The sequence below is a fragment of the Geotrypetes seraphini genome, chromosome 7, assembly GCF_902459505.1.
Source record: "Geotrypetes seraphini chromosome 7, aGeoSer1.1, whole genome shotgun sequence".
In the NCBI taxonomy this organism is placed as follows: Eukaryota; Metazoa; Chordata; class Amphibia; order Gymnophiona; family Dermophiidae; genus Geotrypetes; species Geotrypetes seraphini.
Window position 1 is genome coordinate 140,236,968 of NC_047090.1, and position 20,063 is coordinate 140,257,030.

General features: G+C 42.0%; 1 protein-coding gene across 2 annotated transcripts in view; it reads left to right on the forward strand.

Moving 5' to 3' along the window:
* KTN1 (kinectin 1) overlaps positions 1-20,063 on the forward strand; it is a 270,856-nt gene that overhangs the window by 60,710 nt on the left and 190,083 nt on the right. For both annotated transcript variants that reach the window (XM_033950824.1, XM_033950825.1), the window contains exons 6-8: positions 177-293; positions 13,129-13,269; positions 16,549-16,655. In XM_033950824.1, coding sequence (XP_033806715.1) covers positions 177-293; positions 13,129-13,269; positions 16,549-16,655 — 365 coding nt within the window. The remainder of the gene's footprint in view (positions 1-176; positions 294-13,128; positions 13,270-16,548; positions 16,656-20,063) is intronic.

The window sequence follows — 20,063 nt, forward strand, 5'->3', positions numbered from 1 at the left end:
GTGCACTCTGGAAAGTCTTAACTAAAGGTAATTCTGTGAATCATCATTTGAGCCTTTCTGAGAATATCCCTGTAAAGCAATCTTTGGTATTCTCCAGTGTTTGACATTAGTTCTTTTTTGTATACATATAGATAGTAAGTAACTGATTACTTTTTTTTGCCATTTCTTTGCTATAGGCTAATAAGGGGGATTCAGCGTTAGCCTTGCGTCAGCTACAAGAAAAAGAAAAACTGCTTTTGGCAGCAAAGGAAGAGGCTACTCTTACAAAGGAGCAATGTAAACAGTTAACACAGGTAAGGTAGCATTCAAAAGAAATGACTATGTTTATCAGATATGTGCTCAGCCCAAATATAGAATATTTTAGGCCGCCTATTCTAAATTTATTTCCGTTTAAGATAGAAAGGGGGGAAAACCTTAGTAAATAGGATGTTTTATCTTTCAGTCAGGGGTACTTCCTGTGTGTTATCAATCATTCTTTAGTGGTCCACAATCCCCAGACACACACGCTACATAATAGTAAGTTTATGTTTATTAAAATATTTGATATTCCACTAATGCAGAAGGTCATAGCAGCTTGTAAAATATTAAAAATCCAATATAAAAGAAAGGAACACCATCAATAGGACAGGGTAACAGTCTTCAATCAAAGTAGAAAGATCTATCATGCAGTCATTCAAAATTTATGCGCACTGCTTACAGCTACAGCCCTTCAAACTCACCACTCAAGAAGACTACTGAATGAGTGGGATATTAAATGCAAGTTGAAAAATGTGAGCCTTCAATAGAGATTTGAATTTTGGAAAGCTAACTTGAAAAAGAGGTAAGGAGAGCTGCAGCACAGGTAGATTTCATAATGTGCAAACCTAGGGAAAGGGAGGACCAGTCTATGAGAATATAGAGAACGCAGGGAACGTGAGGGAGTATAAGGAAGTATGACACATGATAAATATGATGGTGTACCTAAATGTAGTGCCTTGAAAGTTGGACAGAAAATTTTGAACTAGCTTTAGTATTGAATAAGTAACCAGTGCAGATTGGCGAGGAGCAACATGATCATGGGACTTATCCTTACATAATTAACTTGCTGCATAGTCCTGTAAAGTTGGTAAGTGCTAAAGTGAGGAAGTGGCAATGCTACAATATACCAAATCACAGTACTCCAGTCTGGAAATAGCAAAAGCATTTAGAAGTGTATGAATAGCGGCAAAGTCCAAAGAGGAATTAATTGAACAAATTTGTCTTAGCCAATATAAACCCTTTGCAATCACTTCAGAAACCTGAGCTTCAAATGACCAGGTTAAGTAAAAAAAAAAAAAAAAAAAAAAAATCCCCCCCCCCCCAATATCAAAAAGACTTTACAGGAACTAAATCTGTTCCAAAAGTTTAATTTGCCCTGTGGGGGCTGGGAGCATGCCTGTAATCCAACAAGTTGTGGTTTTGGAAGGAATAAGGACAAGCCCCCGGGACATCAGCCAAGCTGCAATAGAATCAGCACAGGATTGATGAGGGCCTATATCTTATCGATGAGGTAAAACCAGAAAAATGAAGAGAATATTGTCTGCATAAACAAAGGTTTTGATATTACAATCCTGGATTAAGGTTGCTAGCGGGCTGAGGAATATATTAAAAAGATGGGATAATACAGAGCCTTGCGATACTCTACAAACCAAAGGTGCTGCAGAAGAAATGACGGAAACTTTAAAACTTACATAAGATAAATCATTGTAGCACAGTGCCTGAAATACCAATAGACTGTAACTCCTGAAATACCAATAGACTGTAACTGAGAGAGTAGTAATGTGTGATCAACTAAATCAAAAGCTGCAGAAAGGTGAAGCAAGACCAGGCGTACTAAGTTACCAGCATCTAGAGAAAGAATGTAATTCACTGTTAAGTCTGATGAGGGTGTTATAATAATAATTTCTTGAACAATTCCTTTTTATTCCAGGACCAGTGGTTATTTCTGTCTACCCGCAAGGATCTGTAGGAAGCCTCAAAACTTCAGAGGCTTTAACCCTGTAGGAATATTTATGGTACACTTAGCAGTTACGTAAATAAATTACGTCTCTGATAATGATGTCTAGGGAAAACCATAAACTCTTATCCAGGTTCAGCTTTATTGCCTGTTTACACGACACACACCCAGGCTAATGAGAAATACTTTTATTATGAAAATAGAAAAATATAATTCACAAGCCAGCTGCAATATCTCTGATTACATAAATGAAACTTAGTACATAATTATCACAATACAATTGTTAGCTAATTAAGTAACACTAATTGTTATACACACACTACACAATTCCTTATAATAATAATAATCCCTGATTAGCAAATGATTATATTATCACCAATGGAGCTTTACGAACCTTGTCCTCTATCACAATTTGATCCTTATCTAACCCAGCTGATAAGAGTGTAAATTCCGTATTCTCACCATCCAATTAATCAGGCCTCCGGCACAAATTAGGTGAAATGGAAACTTCTTCTTGTTAGCTTTAGGCGAAGCAGGAAATCCTTGTTAAAGGTACACGTGTTCGTCCGTCCTGGGTAAGGCAATAAATCATCAGCAAACAAGTTCCTTTCAGTGCTGAATTCAGAGCTGTTTAAAAGAGTCCGAATTTCTCTCTCTTAGGCAGAGAGTCACACGAGGTAACTTACAGGTCTAATTATTAAAAGAAAAGGTTACGTGTAGAACACCTGTGGGAAGATGTGAGTTCCCCCGCACCTCAACACAGACTAACTAATTAATTAGCACCTTCTTTCTTGGATCTCATCAGATGACCTCCTCGGACCAATCCAGAAACAGAACTTGGATGAATAGACTTTCTGTGTAAAGTATCATATAGGCTGGAAGACCCAGGGCCGTTAGACAGATAAGAACAGGATAATTTCCCCCAGATTCACACAGTCCTATATTGAAGGCACAGATGAATGTCCTTGAGTAGAATAACATTCTGGTACATACCCATAATGCATCAGGCAGAAACAGCAAAGCTGTGTATCAAGTTTCAAGTTTTATTAAATTTGATAAATCGCTTATTACATACTAAGCGAGTAACATTAAAAATATATGGTGTACAACCTTAAAAGGGGGGTAAAAAACAAACTGACAATACAGACGAACTTGGATACATAAGGAAAGGGCAAAGGTGGGCAAAAAGTTACAAAATTACTGTTTTTCTAGTGAAAAGAGAGCAAAAGCCGAGTAAGGGAAAAAACAATAGGATTGGGATAAAATGGATAAAAAGAGTTATTTTAAAGATTAAAAGAAGCTTTGAAAAGAAAAGTTTTTAAGTTGGTTTTAAATAAATTAAGATCTTTAACTTCTCTTATGTATAAGGGGAGAGTATTCCAGGTAAGAGGGGCCATAACTGAAAATATGTCATGACGTCTGGTTCCAATAATTTTCAAGGAAAGAACCATAAGCAGCCCTTGTGTTGTAGACTGCAGGGAACGAGTCGAGTTATATGGAACTAGTAACCGGTCTATGAATTGTGGTTCATTAGTGGATAATGTTTTAAATGCTAAGAGTAATATTTTGTATGTTATTCGTTGATTAATGGGAAGCCAGTGTGAGTCTATTAAAAAAGGTGTTACATGATCGTATTTTTTACCATTGTGAATAATTTTAATTGCAGTATTTTGGATTATTTGTAAACGTTTATTTTCCTATTGAGTAATATTTAACAGAAGTGAATTACAGTAATCTAATTTAGATATGACGAGGGAATGTATTAAAATGTTTAAAGATTTCGGTTCTAGGAACTTAGACATAGAGCGAATTAAACGCAAACGGTAAAAGCAACATTTGACTACATTGCTGATGTGCTCTTGATAAGAGAATTTGTCATCGATGATAACTCCTAATAACTTTAATGATGATACTAACCCAATAGTTATATTGTCTATTAAGAAAGGAGCTGATAATTTTAATCCCTGTTTCATTGGGAAGAATAAGGCCTTAGTTTTTGTTATGTTTAGAGCTAGTTTATTTTGTGTGAGCCAATTTTTTATTTTTTCTAATTTTTGATTGATTAGAAATATTTCATTAGGATTATCGGGGTTAAATGGGTGGGTCAATTGAATATCGTCTGCGTAAGCGTAAGTGGTGAAACCTATAGATTGACTTAGACTAAGTAAAGGTGAAAGAAAGATATTGAACAGCAACGGAGACAAAATGGAACCCCGAGGGATTCCATAGTTGTGTGAGAATGGTTTAGAACTTGCGTTAAAGTGTACCGTAGAAGATCGGTTGGATAGAAAACCACTGTAATGATAAATCGCAGACGCCTATAGTTTGTAATCTGTCTAAGAGGAGAGAATGATCGATGGTGTCAAATGCTGCCGAGAGGTCAAGGGAAAAGAGAATGACCGAGTTATGATGGTCTAGAAGATTATAGATGATGTTCGTGGTAAGGCCTATTAATGAATATTCAGTGTTGTGATTTTTCCTAAAACCGGTTTGATTAGGATGCAATACGTTTGTAGATTCAACAAAGTCCGACAGCTGATTAAATACCACCCTTTCGGTGATTTTCGCTAGAAAAGGGATGTTGGCAATAGGGCGGTAATTCGCGGAGTCCTCTAGACTAATTTTATGATCTTTTATTATAGGAAATATTGTGGCGGTTTTCCATGGTTTGGGTAAAGTCCCGGTAATAAGACTTTTTTTTTATAAAGGAAAGTATAAAGGGCCCAAAACAAGAAAAATATTTCTTTAAAATTACAGGAGGAATAATCTCGGAAGGAGAGCTTTTTAAATTTATTTTTTGAATGATTTGTTTAATGTCTATCAATGTAACATAGTAACATAGTAGATGACGGCAGATAAAGACCCGAATGGTCCATCCAGTCTGCCCAACCTGATTCAATTTAAATTTTTTTTTTTTTTTTTTTTTTCTTCTTAGCTATTTCTGGGCGAGAATCCAAAGCTTTACCCGGTACTGTGCTTGGGTTCAAACTGCCGAAATCTCTGTTAAGACTTACTCCAGCCCATCTACACCCTCCCAGCCATTGAAGCCCTCCCCTGCCCATCCGCCTCCAAACGGCCATGCACAGACACAGACCGTACAAGTCTGCCCAGTAACTGGCCTAGTTCAATCTTTAATATTATTTTCTGATTCTAAATCTTCTGTGTTCATCCCACGCTTCTTTGAACTCAGTCACAGATTTACTCTCCACCACCTCTCTCGGGAGCGCATTCCAGGCATCCACCACCCTCTCCGTAAAGTAGAATTTCCTAACATTGCCCCTGAATCTACCACCCCTCAACCTCAAATTATGTCCTCTGGTTTTACCATTTTCCTTTCTCTGGAAAAGATTTTGTTCTACGTTAATACCCTTTAAGTATTTGAACGTCTGAATCATATCTCCCCTGTCTCTCCTTTCCTCTAGGGTATACATATTCAGGGCTTCCAGTCTCTCCTCATACGTCTTCTGGCGCAAGCCTCCTATCATTTTTGTCGCCCTCCTCTGGACCGCCTCAAGTCTTCTTACGTCTTTCGCCAGATACGGTCTCCAAAACTGAACACAATACTCCAAGTGGGGCCTCACCAATGACCTGTACAGGGGCATCAACACCTTCTTCCTTCTACTGACTACGCCTCTCTTTATACAGCCCAGAATCCTTCTGGCAGCAGCCACTGCCTTGTCACACTGTTTTTTCGCCTTTAGATCTTCGGACACTATCACCCCAAGGTCCCTCTCCCCGTCCGTGCATATCAGCTTCTCTCCTCCCAGCATATACGGTTCCTTCCTATTATTAATCCCCAAATGCATTACTCTGCATTTCTTTGCATTGAATTTTAGTTGCCAGGCATTAGACCATTCCTCTAACTTTTGCAGATCCTTTTTCATATTTTCCACTCCCTCTTCGGTGTCTACTCTGTTACAAATCTTGGTATCATCTGCAAAAAGGCACACTTTTCCTTCTAACCCTTCAGCAATGTCACTTACATACATATTGAACAGGATTGGCCCCAGCACCGAACCCTGAGGGACTCCACTAGTCACCTTTCCTTCCTTCGAGCGACTTCCATTAACCACCACCCTCTGGCGTCTGTCCGACAGCCAGTTTCTGACCCAGTTCACCACTTTGGGTCCTAACTTCAGCCCTTCAAGTTTGTTCAACAGCCTCCTATGAGGAACTGTATCAAAGGCTTTGCTGAAATCCAAGTAAATTACATCTAGCATATGTCCTCGATCCAGCTCTCTGGTCACCCAATCAAAAAATTCAATCAGGTTCGTTTGGCACGATTTACCTTTTGTAAAGCCATGTTGCCTCGGATCCTGTAACCCATTAGATTCAAGGAAATACACTATCCTTTCTTTCAGCAACACTTCCATTATTTTTCCAACAACTGAAGTGAGGCTCACCGGCCTGTAGTTTCCTGCTTCATCCCTGTGACCACTTTTATGAATAGGGACCACATCCGCTCTCCTCCAATCTCCAGGAATCACTCCCGTCTCCAGAGATTTGTTGAACAAGTCTTTAATAGGACTCGCCAGAACCTCTCTGAGCTCCCTTAGTATCCTGGGATGGATCCCGTCTGGTCCCATCGCTTTGTCCACCTTCAGTTTTTCAAGTTGCTCATAAACACCCTCCTCCGTGAACGGCGCAGAATCTACTCCATTTTCTCATGTAACTTTGCCAGACAATCTCGGTCCTTCTCCAGGATTTTCTTCTGTGAACACAGAACAGAAGTATTTGTTTAGCACATTTGCTTTCTCCTCATCACTCTCCACATATTTGTTCCCAGCATCTTTTAGGTATATTGAAATTGGAACATTTGGCACAAGGGAGTTTATAATTATTTGAGGTATCTGGGGGGGTCGATGACTGGGTTAGAATCAAATTTCTTTCGTATGTTTTTAATTTTGTCACAAAAGGCATCAGCCAGGTCTTGGGCTGTACTTCTTTCTTCTTGCAATTCATGCTGGAAAAATCTCTTGTTCAGCAGAAAGATTTCTTGAGACAATGGTTCAGGCTTTGATGACATCATAGAGGCTCTACCTCATACCTCATCACTGTGCAAGCTTCTCAGCTTACCAGCTCTTCTTCCTACAGGCCAGGCTGTAGGAACTTATCTTTTCTGGGAGGTACACTGCTTGTCAGTAAGATCCTTGGTCAGCTTGCACATCAGAATGGGGCTCAGGGACCGTTCCCTTGGGAGCTTTCTCACCCCAGGTTCGTCAGCTAGTGGGTACCTCTTTCCAAATTGATCCACAGTGCCTCTTCCTTGCCCTGCAGATCCTGCAATTGTGTGGCTTTAATATGTTCTTTAACATATAAAGCTACTCCTCCTCCTTTTCTTCCTACCCTGTCTTTCCTGAACAGATTATAGCCCGGTATAACTTCATCCCAGTCATGGTTCTCTGTGAACCATGTCTCTGTGATCGCCACTATATCCAACCCCTCTTCTTCCATCACAGCTTCTAGATCCAGAATCTTGTTTCCCATACTTCGAGCATTAGTATATTCTTTTTTCCAGACATTTCCCCCTTTTCCTATCTGTGTAGAGGTATTAAGTGATTTACTTATCTGAGGGCTTATACACACCCGGGAGCTTTGATCACCCTGCCCCATCACTTCTAGCTTTAAAGCCCTCTTTAGTAGATTAGCCAGCCTAACGTGACACATACAGAGTATCTAGTACCAATATACATTTCTTTTGATCCATTGGTCGTGGCGGGAGAGTTAGGTGAAGAGGTATGTTTTTATTGCTTTCCTAAAGTTGAGGAGTCCTTCAAGAGATCTGATCTGTGTGGGCAGTCGATTCCAGTAGCTTGGCATGAAGAGGGAGTAAGAACGTCATTTGGCAGTTAGCAGTTGAAGGGCACGACCAGGGGGTGTTTTGAGGCGTATTTCATCTTGGGAGCGGAGGGACCTGTTTGGCACGTATTGAGGAAGCTTGGCTGTCATGTTGTGCCAGGATTTGAATGCTAGAATCAAGCCCTTGAAAACACAGTGTTTAGCTACAGGTAGCCAGTGAGCAGACACTAGAGCTTGGGAGACTGGATTGCGGGCACGCAGGTTTTTTAGAAGCCTGATTGCTGCATTTTGAACACACTGAAGTCGATGGATGTTCTTTGCCGTGAGACTATTAAATAGCGCATATGAAGGGAGGCTGTACTTACTGTAGCCTTATTGAGTTAAAATGTATTTTTACCTGAGGTTTCTGGGGCTTAGGGAAGGTCCCAGGGCACTTAATTTTATTTATTTAAAAAATTTCTATATTGCCAAAAATCTCAGCGGTTTCCAAAATAACATACATAAGGGCTACATTGTTGGTGTCCCAGGCATGGTATTTGCACATTTAGTATGACACTGGCTGGTCTGGGCTACAGGAGGGTATAGGGAGGCCAGTCATCAGAGGCCTATCTTTAGGGACAGGTGTTTCACCCCTCAGAGTCTTGCCCATAACTTTAGTCCTATTTTCTGAGCGCTGCAGCATTTCCTTTAAATGCACAGGGGTGACACTGTGACAGCAGCCACTGTACTGGCACCTCTGGACCAGTTGCTTATTTTTATAGCTGAAAGCTGACACTGCGTTTAGAAAATGGCTCGGCAATTTTTAAGAATCCACCAGAGGGCTCATTTCAATGTTGAAGAGCCCATTTGCATGTCATTATCGGAGACTACTAGAAACCTCGCTAAAGAAAGAGGTGACCTGGGAAAATACAGACCGGTGAGTCTGACCTCGGTTCCGGGGAAAATGGCGGAAGCACTGATAAAAGACAACATCGATGAACATTTTGAAAGAAACAAACTTCTGATAACCAGCCAACATGGTTTCTGCAAGGGGAGATCGTGCCTAACGAACTTATTGCACTTCTTCGAAGGAATTAACAAACAGATGGACAGAGAAGACCCCATAGATATCATATATCTAGATTTCCAAAAAGCCTGTGACAAGGTAACATAACATAGTAGATGACAGCAGATAAAGACCCGAATGGTCCATCCAGTCTGCCCAACCTGATTCAATTTAGATTTTTTAATTTTTTTTTTCTTAGCTATTTCTGGGCAAGAATCCAAAGCTCTACCCGGTACTGTGCTTGGGTTCCAACTGCTGAAATCTCCGTTAAAACCTACTCCAGCCCATCTACACCCTCCCAGCCACTGAAGCCCTCCCCAGCCCATCCCCCACCAAACGGCTATACACAGACACAGACCGTGCAAGTCTGCCCAGTACTGGCCTTAGTTCAATATTTAATATTATTTTCTGATTCTAGATCCTCTGTGTTCATCCCACGCTTCTTTGAACTCAGTCACAGTTCATGAACGCCTACTTTGGAAACTGAAGAACCATGGGGTGGAAGGAGAAGTACATAATGCATCAGAAACTGGTTGGCAGGTAGAAAACAGAGGGTAGGAGTGAAGGGCCACTACTTGGACTGGAGGAGGGTCACGAGTGGAGTCCCATAGGGCTTGGTGCTCGGGCCACTGCTATTTAATATATTTATAAATGATCTAGAAATAGGGACGAAGTATGAGATAATAAAATTTGCGGACGACACCAAACTATTTAGTGGAGCTTGGACTAAGGAGGACTGCAAAGAATTACAAAGGGACTTGAACAAACTAGGGGAATGGGCGACGAGATGGCAGATGAAGTTCAACGTTGAGAAATGTAAGTACTACATGTGGGAAGCAGAAACCCGAGGTGCAGCTATCCGATGGGAGGGATGTTATTGAAGGAGAGTACCCAAGAAAGGGACTTGGGGGTAATGGTGGACATGACAATGAAGCTGACGGCACAGTGCGCAGCGGCCGCTAAGAGAGCGAACAGAATGCTAGGTATAATCAAGAAGGGTATTACTACCAGGACGAAAGAAGTTATCCTGCCGCTGTATCATGCGATGGTGTGTCCACATCTGGAGTACTGTGTCCAGTATTGGTCGCCGTACCTTAAGAAGGATATGGCGTTACTCGAGAGGGTTCAGAGGAGAGCGACATGTCTGATAAAAGGGATGGAAAATCTTTCATAAGCTGAGAGATTGGAGAAACTGGGTCTCTTTTCCCTGGAGAAGAGGAGACTTAGAGGGGATATGATAGAGACTTACAAGATCATGAAGGGCATAGAAAGAGTGGAGAGGGACAGATTCTTCAAACTTTCGAAAAATAAAAGAACAAGAGGGCATTCGGAAAAGTTGAAAGGGGACAGATTCAAAACGAATGCTAGGAAGTTCTTCTTTACCCAATGTGTGGTGGACACCTGGAATGCGCTTCCAGAGGGCGTAATAGGGCAAAGTACAGTACTGGGGTTCAAGAAAGGATTGGACAATTTCCTGCTGGAAAAAGGGGTAGAGGGTATAGATAGAGGATTACTGCACAGGTCCTGGACCTGTTGGGCCACCGCGTGAGTGGACTGCTGGGCACGATGGACCTCAGGTCTGACCCAGCGGAGGCATTGCTTATGTTCTTTTGAAAGAGATAATCCATTTTGATAATCCGCCACTAAAATGCGTGCAGGATAAACTGTCGGAAAACATTTTAGCGATAGTATTAAAGTTTTGAGTATCTGGGCCTAAGAATGTGGTTATCATTGTACCTGTCCATTTTTCTAAACTAGAAATTCATTTATTAACTGTAGTTTTGATCAGACACTGCACTTTCTCCTTTTTTTTTGTCTGTTTAAGGGAAGACTGTTGAGGTAGCCTGGGAGCCACAAAAGTATGGTCCTCTGGAGCTCTTGAGACCTTTGGGTCGCCTTCTCCACTGTTCTCTTGGGGGAGGGGGGGTTACTAGTTTTGGGTTGTTTGGGAATGGGTTGAGTGGGAGGGGATGGGCTGCATACTATTTGAAACATAGTAGATGACGGCAGATAAAGACCCGAATGGTCCATTCAGTCTGCCCAACCTGATTCAATTTTAATTTTTTTTTCCCCTTTTTCTTAGTTATTTCTGGGCAAGAATCCAAAGCTCTGCCTGGTACTCTGCTTAGGTTCCAACTACTGAAGTCTCCGTCAAAGCTCACTCCAGCCCATCTACACCATCCTAGCCATTGAAGCCCTCCCCAGCCCATCCTCAACCAAACAGCCATATACAGACACAGACCATGCAAGTCTGCCCAGTTCTGGCCTTAGTTATTCAATATTTACTACTATTTTCTGATTCTTGATTCTCTGTGTTCATCCCATGCTTTTTTTGAACTCCATCACTGTTTTCCTCTCCATCACCTCTCTCGGAAGTGCATTCCAGACATCCACCACCCTCTCCGTGAAGAAGAATTTCCTTACATTGCTCTTGAGTCTACCACCCCTCAGCCTCAAATTATGCCCTCTGGTTTTTACCATTTTCCTTTCTCTGGAAAAGATTTTGTTCTATGTTAATACCTTTCAAGTACTGAATCATATCTCCCCTGTCCCTCTTTTCCTCTAGGGCAGGGGTATCAAAGTTGGTTCTCGAGGGCCGCAATCCAGTCTGGTTTTCAGGATTTCCCTAATGTGTAAGCATGAGATCTATTTGCATGCACTGCTTTCATTGTATGCTAATAGATCTCATGCATATTCATTGGGGGAATCTTGAAAACCCGACTGGATTGCAGCCCTCGAGGACCGACTTTGACACCTGTGCACTAGGGTATACTTATTCAGGGCTTCCAGTCTCTCCTCAAACGTCTTTCGGCGCAGACCTATCATTTTTGTCGCCCTCCTCTGGACCGCTTCAAGTCTTCTTATGTCCTTCGCCAGATATGGTTTCCAAAACTGAACACAATACTCCAGGTGGGCCCTCACCAACGACCTGTACAGCGGCATCAACACCACTTTACTTCTACTGGTTACGCCTCTCTTTATATAGCCCAGCATCCTTCTGGCAGCAGCCACCGCCTTGTCACACTGTTTTTTCACCTTTAGATCTTCAGACACTATCACCCCAAAGTCCCTCTCCCCATCCGTGCATATCAGCCTCTCACCTCCCAGCACATGCGGTTCCTTCCGATTATTAATCCCCCAAAAGCATTACTCTGCATTGCTTTGCACTGAATTATAGATGTCAGATATTAGACCATTCCTCTAACTTTTGCAAATCCTTTTTCATGTTTTTCACTCCCTCCTCGGTGTCTACTCTGTTACAAATCTTGTGAAATGTTGCATATTGTTTGTTATAGACTGTGTTGGTTGTATATTTTGTCTTTTCTTCACAATAAAAACAGATTTGAATATAATGGTAGTTTGTCCTAAGATATTTTGAAGATCTCATAATTTACGAAGTTGTACTGTGTTTCCCCGAAAATAAGACAGGGTCTTATATTAATTTGTGTTCCAAAAAACGCCCTAGGGCTTATTTTCAGGGAATGTAATCATCTCTCCCTCTCTTCCACCCCAATTCTTCCTCTTTCCTTTCTCCCCCCCCCCCCACCCCATGTGCAGCATTTTTCCTTGCCTTTCACCCATCCCCTTGTGCAGCAGCTCCCGAGGCCTTCAAAAACAGCAGCAGCACTCTGAACAGGCTGCTTTGCAGCCTTCCCCACCGGGGACGGGCCTTCCTCTGCAGCGTCTTTCTAGCCCTCCCTCCCATTCCTCTGTGTAGCAGAACCCCACTGACCCTCCCACCATGAGCCTGACATACCTCCACTCCAAAAGAATCCAAAACAGCAGCAGAGGGAAGACCCCGGCGGGGAAGGCAGCAAATCAACCTGTTCAGAGCGCTGCTGCTGTGTTTGGAGGCCTCGGGAGCTGCTGCACAAGGAGATGGTTGAGAGGCTAGGAAAGATGCTTTACATGGGGGGGGGGGGAGAGAAAAGAAAGAGGAAGAATTAGAGTGGAGGAGAGGAAGGAAGAGATGATTGGCAAATCGGGCAGCACTAGTGTCGGGGATGGAGTTGGGGAGTGTTGGGATGGCTTCAGGGGTCAATCTTAACTAGGGCTTATTTTCGGAGTAAGTCTTATTTTCGGGGAAACAAGGTAGATGTGGGTGTAATAGAAGTTGTGTAAAGAGATTTTTTTCTTAAAGTGAGAATGATATGATCACTTACAGTGAAATATCATTGCAGTACACTACTCCATTTGATATGTTGGTCTGTCAGCTTAAGTCAATAAAGCTTATTTGGACTCATATTTTAAATAACAAATCTATATACTGTATGCATGTGTGTGTTATTCTTCTTCTTTTTCTTTTAAGGAGCTCTTAGCAGAGAAGCAGAAAGGCAGTTTGATTGAGGCTAAGGTGAGAGAACGGATCAGTACACTAGAGAAAGAACAATCAGCTTTACAAAACAAGATGCATACCAATTACCAGGATACCCAACAAATGCAGTTGAAGGTACAGTGAGACTTTATAAGTAGTGTGTGGCTCTGAGTTTTAAGGGATTTGGTTTGATTTTTGTACCATAGTACATTAGCAGTTTTGTGAACAAACTTTCTGTTTACAATTGTGTTCTTCCTTTTGAATAGCATTTCATAATGTATTCTATTTGAGGGAATAGCTGTCTTAATACAACCAAGTACAGCATTAACAGCCACTTCCTCTCCTGTTTAAAACAAATAAAAAAAGGAACATGAAGAAGAAATGATCATGTTTAGCATCATTTCTCTTCAATTAGTTTCTCGAAATGAATTAGTATTTCACATCCATTCCAAGAGTGAACCTCGCTCATAAGCCAAAAAATGATAGAGTGTGGTCAGTGGTTAAAGCTACAGCCTCAACACCCTGGGGTTGTGGGTTCAAACTAATGCTGCGCCTTGTGACCCTGGGCAAGTCACTTAATCCCCCCATTGCCCCAGGTACATTAGATAGATTGTGAGCCCACCGGGACAGACAGGGAAAAATGCTTGAGTACCTGAATAAACTCATGTAAACTGCTCTGAGCTCTTCTGGGAGAACGGTATAGAAAATTGAATAAATAAATAAATAAAATACTGGGCAAATAGTGAGATTCTTTTCTGAAAAGCTTTCCGTCACTTTTATGTACTGTAATTATTAATTTTCATTATTTGCTTACATACTTTTCTCTGTAAATCAGCTTTCCTGTCTATTCTGGTTTCCAAGATATCCACAATGAGTATACATGGGATATGTTTGTTTGCAATTCCTCTATTATATGCAAATACATCTCATGTGTCCATTTGTGAACATTTTTTGAATACTGGACTGGTTGGGGTTTCCTCAACAACTGGGATGAGGCCCAGTGATCTAGACTGAATATGTCAGCTAGGTTCAATTGTTTCTCATTGATCTGCACACTTAGAATTGGAAGAACTGTTCTTTGCAGTGGTGTGCCTAGTATATTTGACACCCAGGGCTGATCATTTTTTAACACCCCTCTCCTCTATATAAAAAAAAAATATTTTTAGTAATAATCCACGAGTCACACAACAAGGGTGCACCTAGGAAAAGGTAGCATCTTAAACACTGCAGCGAGCATTAGAACATCAGTATATCAGTTGTAAAACTAAACTAGCCAGATTAATAGAGATCAATCCTGCACAGTCATCGCTATCAGAAAACCATCTTTTCATACACACACAGATATACCCTCACCCAGTATGAAATAAGTAGTCACAAACTAAAAATAGAAATATGTAGCAAAAGTTAAACTGAGCTGCCAAGAAGCCAGACTCTGCATACAGTGCAACACCACAGAAATAATGACACATGTCCCCTAATAACTGTGCACATTATAAAGATAGCAGATATAAATTTGAAAAAACTAACAGTCATCACTTTACAACTTAACTAAACTAAAACTTAACCTTATATCGGGTCTTCAACCAAAGGAAGCTCGACGCGGTTAACCTCACTTTGCCCCATGGTCTGGCATCTGTTCCCTTCCTCCCTCATGCCTGGCATCTCTCTCCTCTCCTCTTCTTCCCTTCCACCTCTCCCCTCCAACCTCTGGCATATCTTCTCCTTCCTTTCCCCCTGATCTGGTATCTGTCTCCTTCTCTTCCCTCTCCTCCATGCTCTGACATCTCTCCCTCCCCCTTTATGGTCTAACAACTTCTTGTTCTTATTCAGTATGATATATTCCAAACTTTATTGAAATTGGTCAAGTTTGACATAGGCAGAAAACAATCTTTGTATGTGATTTTTTTCTGAACAACGTTGTATATTTGCTGTACACTGATTCATAAGAACAAAATCCTTTTGTTTGATCATAAAGTCTGCCATAGATATAGAAAGATGTGTTTTTTACTTCTTCAAATTGAGGCACACTACATATTTGCTGATGCATCTAAAGTTGACGTATCATTAGGTGAGTGAGTGTTTAGCAGATACAGGACGTCCCCGAGTTACAGACACTTGACTTAAGTACGACTTATACTTAAGAACATGGTTGTGTCTTCATTTGATTTCACTGAGCAGTATTTCCAGAGGCATAGACTCCTATACTTTTCCTGTAGCAGATCCAGGAATGATGCATGACCACATTAAGAACAGTGTGTGGCTGTGCATACTATACGTTAGAGGGAACACTGGTAGGGACAGTTGGCCCTTTTGTCATCTGGGAGCCCTTTTGTCATCTGGTAAGCAGTTATATACAAATCTGATTTAAGAATAGCTTTAAAAACGTAATTCGTTCTTAACCCGGGGACTGCCTTGTATCTTGCAGGATGACTTTCCCCAGTGAGTTTATAGCTCTTACCTTGAGGCTTTTGAAAGACTGACCTCCACTGCTTATATTTCTGAATTTGGGGTCTTAGAGATGTGGCTCTGTGAATGCTTTAGAGCAGGGGTGTCCCCGTGAAGTATTTTGTGCGGCCCCGGTCGAGGGCGATGCAGTGTTTTCCTCTGCTGCCCCTGGGTGTTTACTATCTTGCCGGCTCCCTCCTCTATCTTGCTGCAGCATTTGCGCGGCCCCAGAAACATTTTTTTTGGCCAATGTGGCCCAGGGAAGCCAAAAGGTTGACATCCCTGCTTTAGAGCCTATTGGGACTTTCTTTTGGATACTATATCAGATTCATTGGGATGAAATAAGCCACAGTAGATGCTTTTTCCCTATTTGTTTCTTTCTATTCATTGATTGTTGGCTTTTAAACATCCAATTTATTACAACAGTTGAACTCTCAACATCAGTTTTGAAAAAAAGTATCTCCTGTTGAAAACTGCTGGGAGTAAAGTGTCTTCTCCCCCTCCCAATGAGTGAAGATATCACATAGCCAGTCATGATGCTTTTTATAACTGGAGCAGTTGGGGAATGTGAGAGAGCACCATGCAATCTCAGATGAGCAGTTGACAAAAAAGAAACCCCCCATAAAACTCTGTTCCTGAACTTGAGTGAGGTTTGTGCCAGCAGCATCTGGAAGAGGTCTGTAATGGAGAGCAACATATTCAACCTCTTGCATAGAAATTCTTATTTCCATAAAATAGTTACTTAGTATCAAAGGAATAACATTTTAGGACTTTTAGGTTAAACACCTGAGCTGAGAACACCTTAAAATAGGAAAAGTATACACCGATGTAAGAAATAAAACTTCCTATCTGGAACTGGATTGACTTTGCTTGAGGCATACAAGAGAGATCATGTTTATAGTGTTTGTGGGTGTTAATCATATTTTCAAAATATTTTACTAGAAATAATTGAAAAATATATATTTTCAGTTCAAACAAGTTCGTGAGCAACTGGAGAACCAGATTACCCACCTGAAACAGGAAAATGGCATCCTTCGAGACGCTGTCAGCTCAGCTACAAATCAAATGGAAAGCAAGTATGTAGTTTATGGCTCACGCTATATGTTGAGGTTAGGGGGTGCTTTCTTATTTACTATATTGTTGATGGTCAGGATTTCTTATTTCTTGTTTGAAAGACAAAATGTTCAAGATTTCTTTTTTTTTTTTTGTTAAATAAAAATAGTTTTTTAAAAATACATAATCCAAGACAGTAACAGATCAAATGCAGTGTTGTGGCTTTAGAAGACACAGGTCAAGTGTATGGTGCTATTTTCTAAATGTCAGTAGGGAAAGAGAACAAATAAGCTTACATTTTATAGTGCTGTGCATCCTTGAATGTGTATACATATATTTTTATTCTTGGTGGTACAGAAGCAGCACCAGAAACCACTAAATGCCATTCAGTAAATTGGGGCACACTCAAAGGGTATTTCTAGTGCAATAGGTGAGATATTCTAGACCAGTGTTCTTCAATCTTTTGACACCAATGGACCGGCGGAAATAAAATAATTATTTTGTGGACCGGCACCGGTCCACAGACTGGCAGTTGAAGAACACTGAGCTAAGTCATGCCCATCTCCATCCAATCTCTGCCCCCAGACCCCGCCCCCATAATAGTACTAATTATAACACAATTTTTTCCATTCATTTTTCATATATACATACACATAATATAATTGTATTAACAACACATAATGGTTAACCACAAAATTAAAATACACAAAGCACACTGTATGCTTTTAACATTCATTCCTACCAGAAAACATATAACCCCATGTAAATGCAGGACCAAAAACTAAAAGTACTAATATTTACAAACAAACCCTAAGATGCAAGACTCTGCAAGCAGTACAATTCCAGAGGAAAAGAAACAAATTCATTTCTTTCTCAACAGACAGCAGATATAAATCAATCACTAAATAAAAAAATAAAAGCATTCCCCCCTACCGTTGTTGTCTCCTTCCATGCTGTGCCTTGCCTTCTGGCCTGCCCCCTGGTGCTATCTTTGGGTCATTCCACAGTGCTATCAACGCAGCGTCTTCGGGCCGGCTCCCTGAGTGCTGCAGTACACAAAGTTGTGGGCAGTGGCTCCTTGCGCCTCATCTGGAAGCCTTCCCTCTGATGTTGTGACGTCAGAGAGAAGGCTTCCGGTTCAGGCGCAGGACGCATGTAGGAGCCTTTTCCCACGTCTTTGTGCACTGCAGCACTCAAGGATGCCGTGTTGATCGCACCGTGGACCGGTGACTGAAGAACACTGTCTTGGGCCCGATGGACGTGCCGGCCCTGTGAACCGGCAGAAAATTTCTGCAGACCGGCACTGGTCCACGGACTGGCGGTTGAAGAACACTGTTCTAGACAATAGGGTTATTTCCCCATACTCGCATGCTCTGCAGAAGGAATCTACTCTGGATTTTTCATTCTGCTTCTGTAGTAATTCACTGATCGGTTTAGCGCCCTCTAGAGTCTTTCCTTCTGCAAGCATTTCTGCAGCTGTGTGTGTTCTACTCTCCCCATTGTATTATTTTAAATTCTATGTAATGTTGTCCCTTTTTTGAATAATTTCACATTTGAAGCATTTTTGGAGCTCTGCCTGCTTGAGAATGCATAGACTTTGGTCTGTAGCTGTCAGGCCGATCCCTTTATGGGTACCTGTTAGCCAGTCTGCATAGTTTTCCTTGGAGCTCAGGGCTCATCTGTTAAGTAGGGGTCAAGTGCAGACTGCTAGGCATGCTTAGACTCAGTGGTGTTCTGCAGCATGCCGGCTGCGTCTTCGTACCTCCTCCCGTCCTGGTGTGCATTCGGTGGTCAACTGGGGTGGAGGCATAGTCAGACAGTGGAGTCTGACTGGCAGCCCAAAGATCAGCATTGTGGCAGTGAATAGCTACTGAGAGAGATCTGTGAGCAGGTGGAGTCCAGTGTATCAGGTCACAGTAAGTACAAGAAGCTGACAGCTTGTGAGAGATATCAGGGAGTTTAAAAAGTTGGGTTTTCTGAGTTTCTGCATGTTCCCCCTCCTGAAAAATCCTAAAATCGCCATTTTTGGACTTTGGGAAGTGTGAAAAAAAATTATGTTTTTGGTGCGAATTTGATGCCGGTGGCCATCTTGGATTTTTAGATATCTTTTTTTCTTCTTCTCCCTGCTTCTTCAAAACTGTGATTTTTGCCTGGAAAACTGCTGGGATGGAATCCTTGGGATCAACTCTTGTGAATTAATGTTAGGATTGTGCAAATATAGTGCTTTTAGAGCGTCCTTGCCCCATGTGGCACAGCTGGGCAGGCTGTAGCGACTGGCTTAGCTTTCCTCCTGCAGAAGCAGGTGATCAGACGCTTAGCCAGCCCGGTGGGGTGGCCTCTATTACTTTCAGGGCTCAGCACAGCTGGTTCTTCAGTCAGGCTGGCTGCGGACCTTCCGCAGCCTAAGACATGCAAATTTAGGCCATCTAAGGGTGACTCCATGCCCCAGGAGCCAGATACCTTCTCTAAAATCATGAGGATTTGTAATCAGAGTTTAAAAAAAAAGCGTGTTCTTCTTCTGAGCAGTCTCCCTACCCCCCAGGATATTTTTGGGTGGCATGGTGCCTTCAGGCATGTCCTCACCTCTGCCTTATCCAGCAGCAGTTCAGCCTGCTTATGATTTGGGGGATACAGATGCTGATCCTGACCTCTCTTATCCATTGTTTGATAGTGCATCTCTTCCTGGATCGGTGGATCCTGGCTTGTTTGTTGGATCTGCAAATCCTTTGGGGGAATCCGGATCCTGGTGATGATCCTACTGTCCTGTGCTTAATTAAGTTTGTGGCTCTGCCTTATCTTCCTACTGAATCTTTGCAGGAATTGAATTTACTGACCCAGCCGGCTCCATCAATTTCTTCTTCTCCATGGTTTTGTAGTGGGTGCTTGCATTCTGCGACCTTTCCCTGGTATCCGCATATGAGTTTGACTCTCCGGAAGGTACTTTGAAGAGTGCTAGTATCCACTGGTGCAGGAGTGTCAGCAGCTTTTGGGGCAGCCCAAGGTGGATTCCTTGTTGGCAGAAATGACTATGCACACCTCTCTTCCCAGTGCTTCAGGTGCTGGAGGTGCTGGAGGTGCTTCAGGTGCTGGAGGACTTGGGCTGGATTGTCATCCTCAGAGTCATCTGCAGCCCATGCAGTCATTAGCATACTTGGGAGTTCTCTTCGATACAGCTGTGGGCTGTATCTACCTGTCCGAGACTCGCAGAATGAAACTGTGTGCCCAGATTTCTGCACTTTTGAAGTGGCTGACTCCTTCGGCATGGTATTATCTTCAAGTTCTAGGCTCCATGGTTGCCACACTGGATGTGGTTTCTTGGGTGAGGTTGAACATGCATCCTCTTCAGCATGCATTACTCTCTCGCTAGGCACCACACCGAGATGCCTTGCAGATTTGTCTGCCATGGCCTCTAGAGACTCAGGCAAGCATGG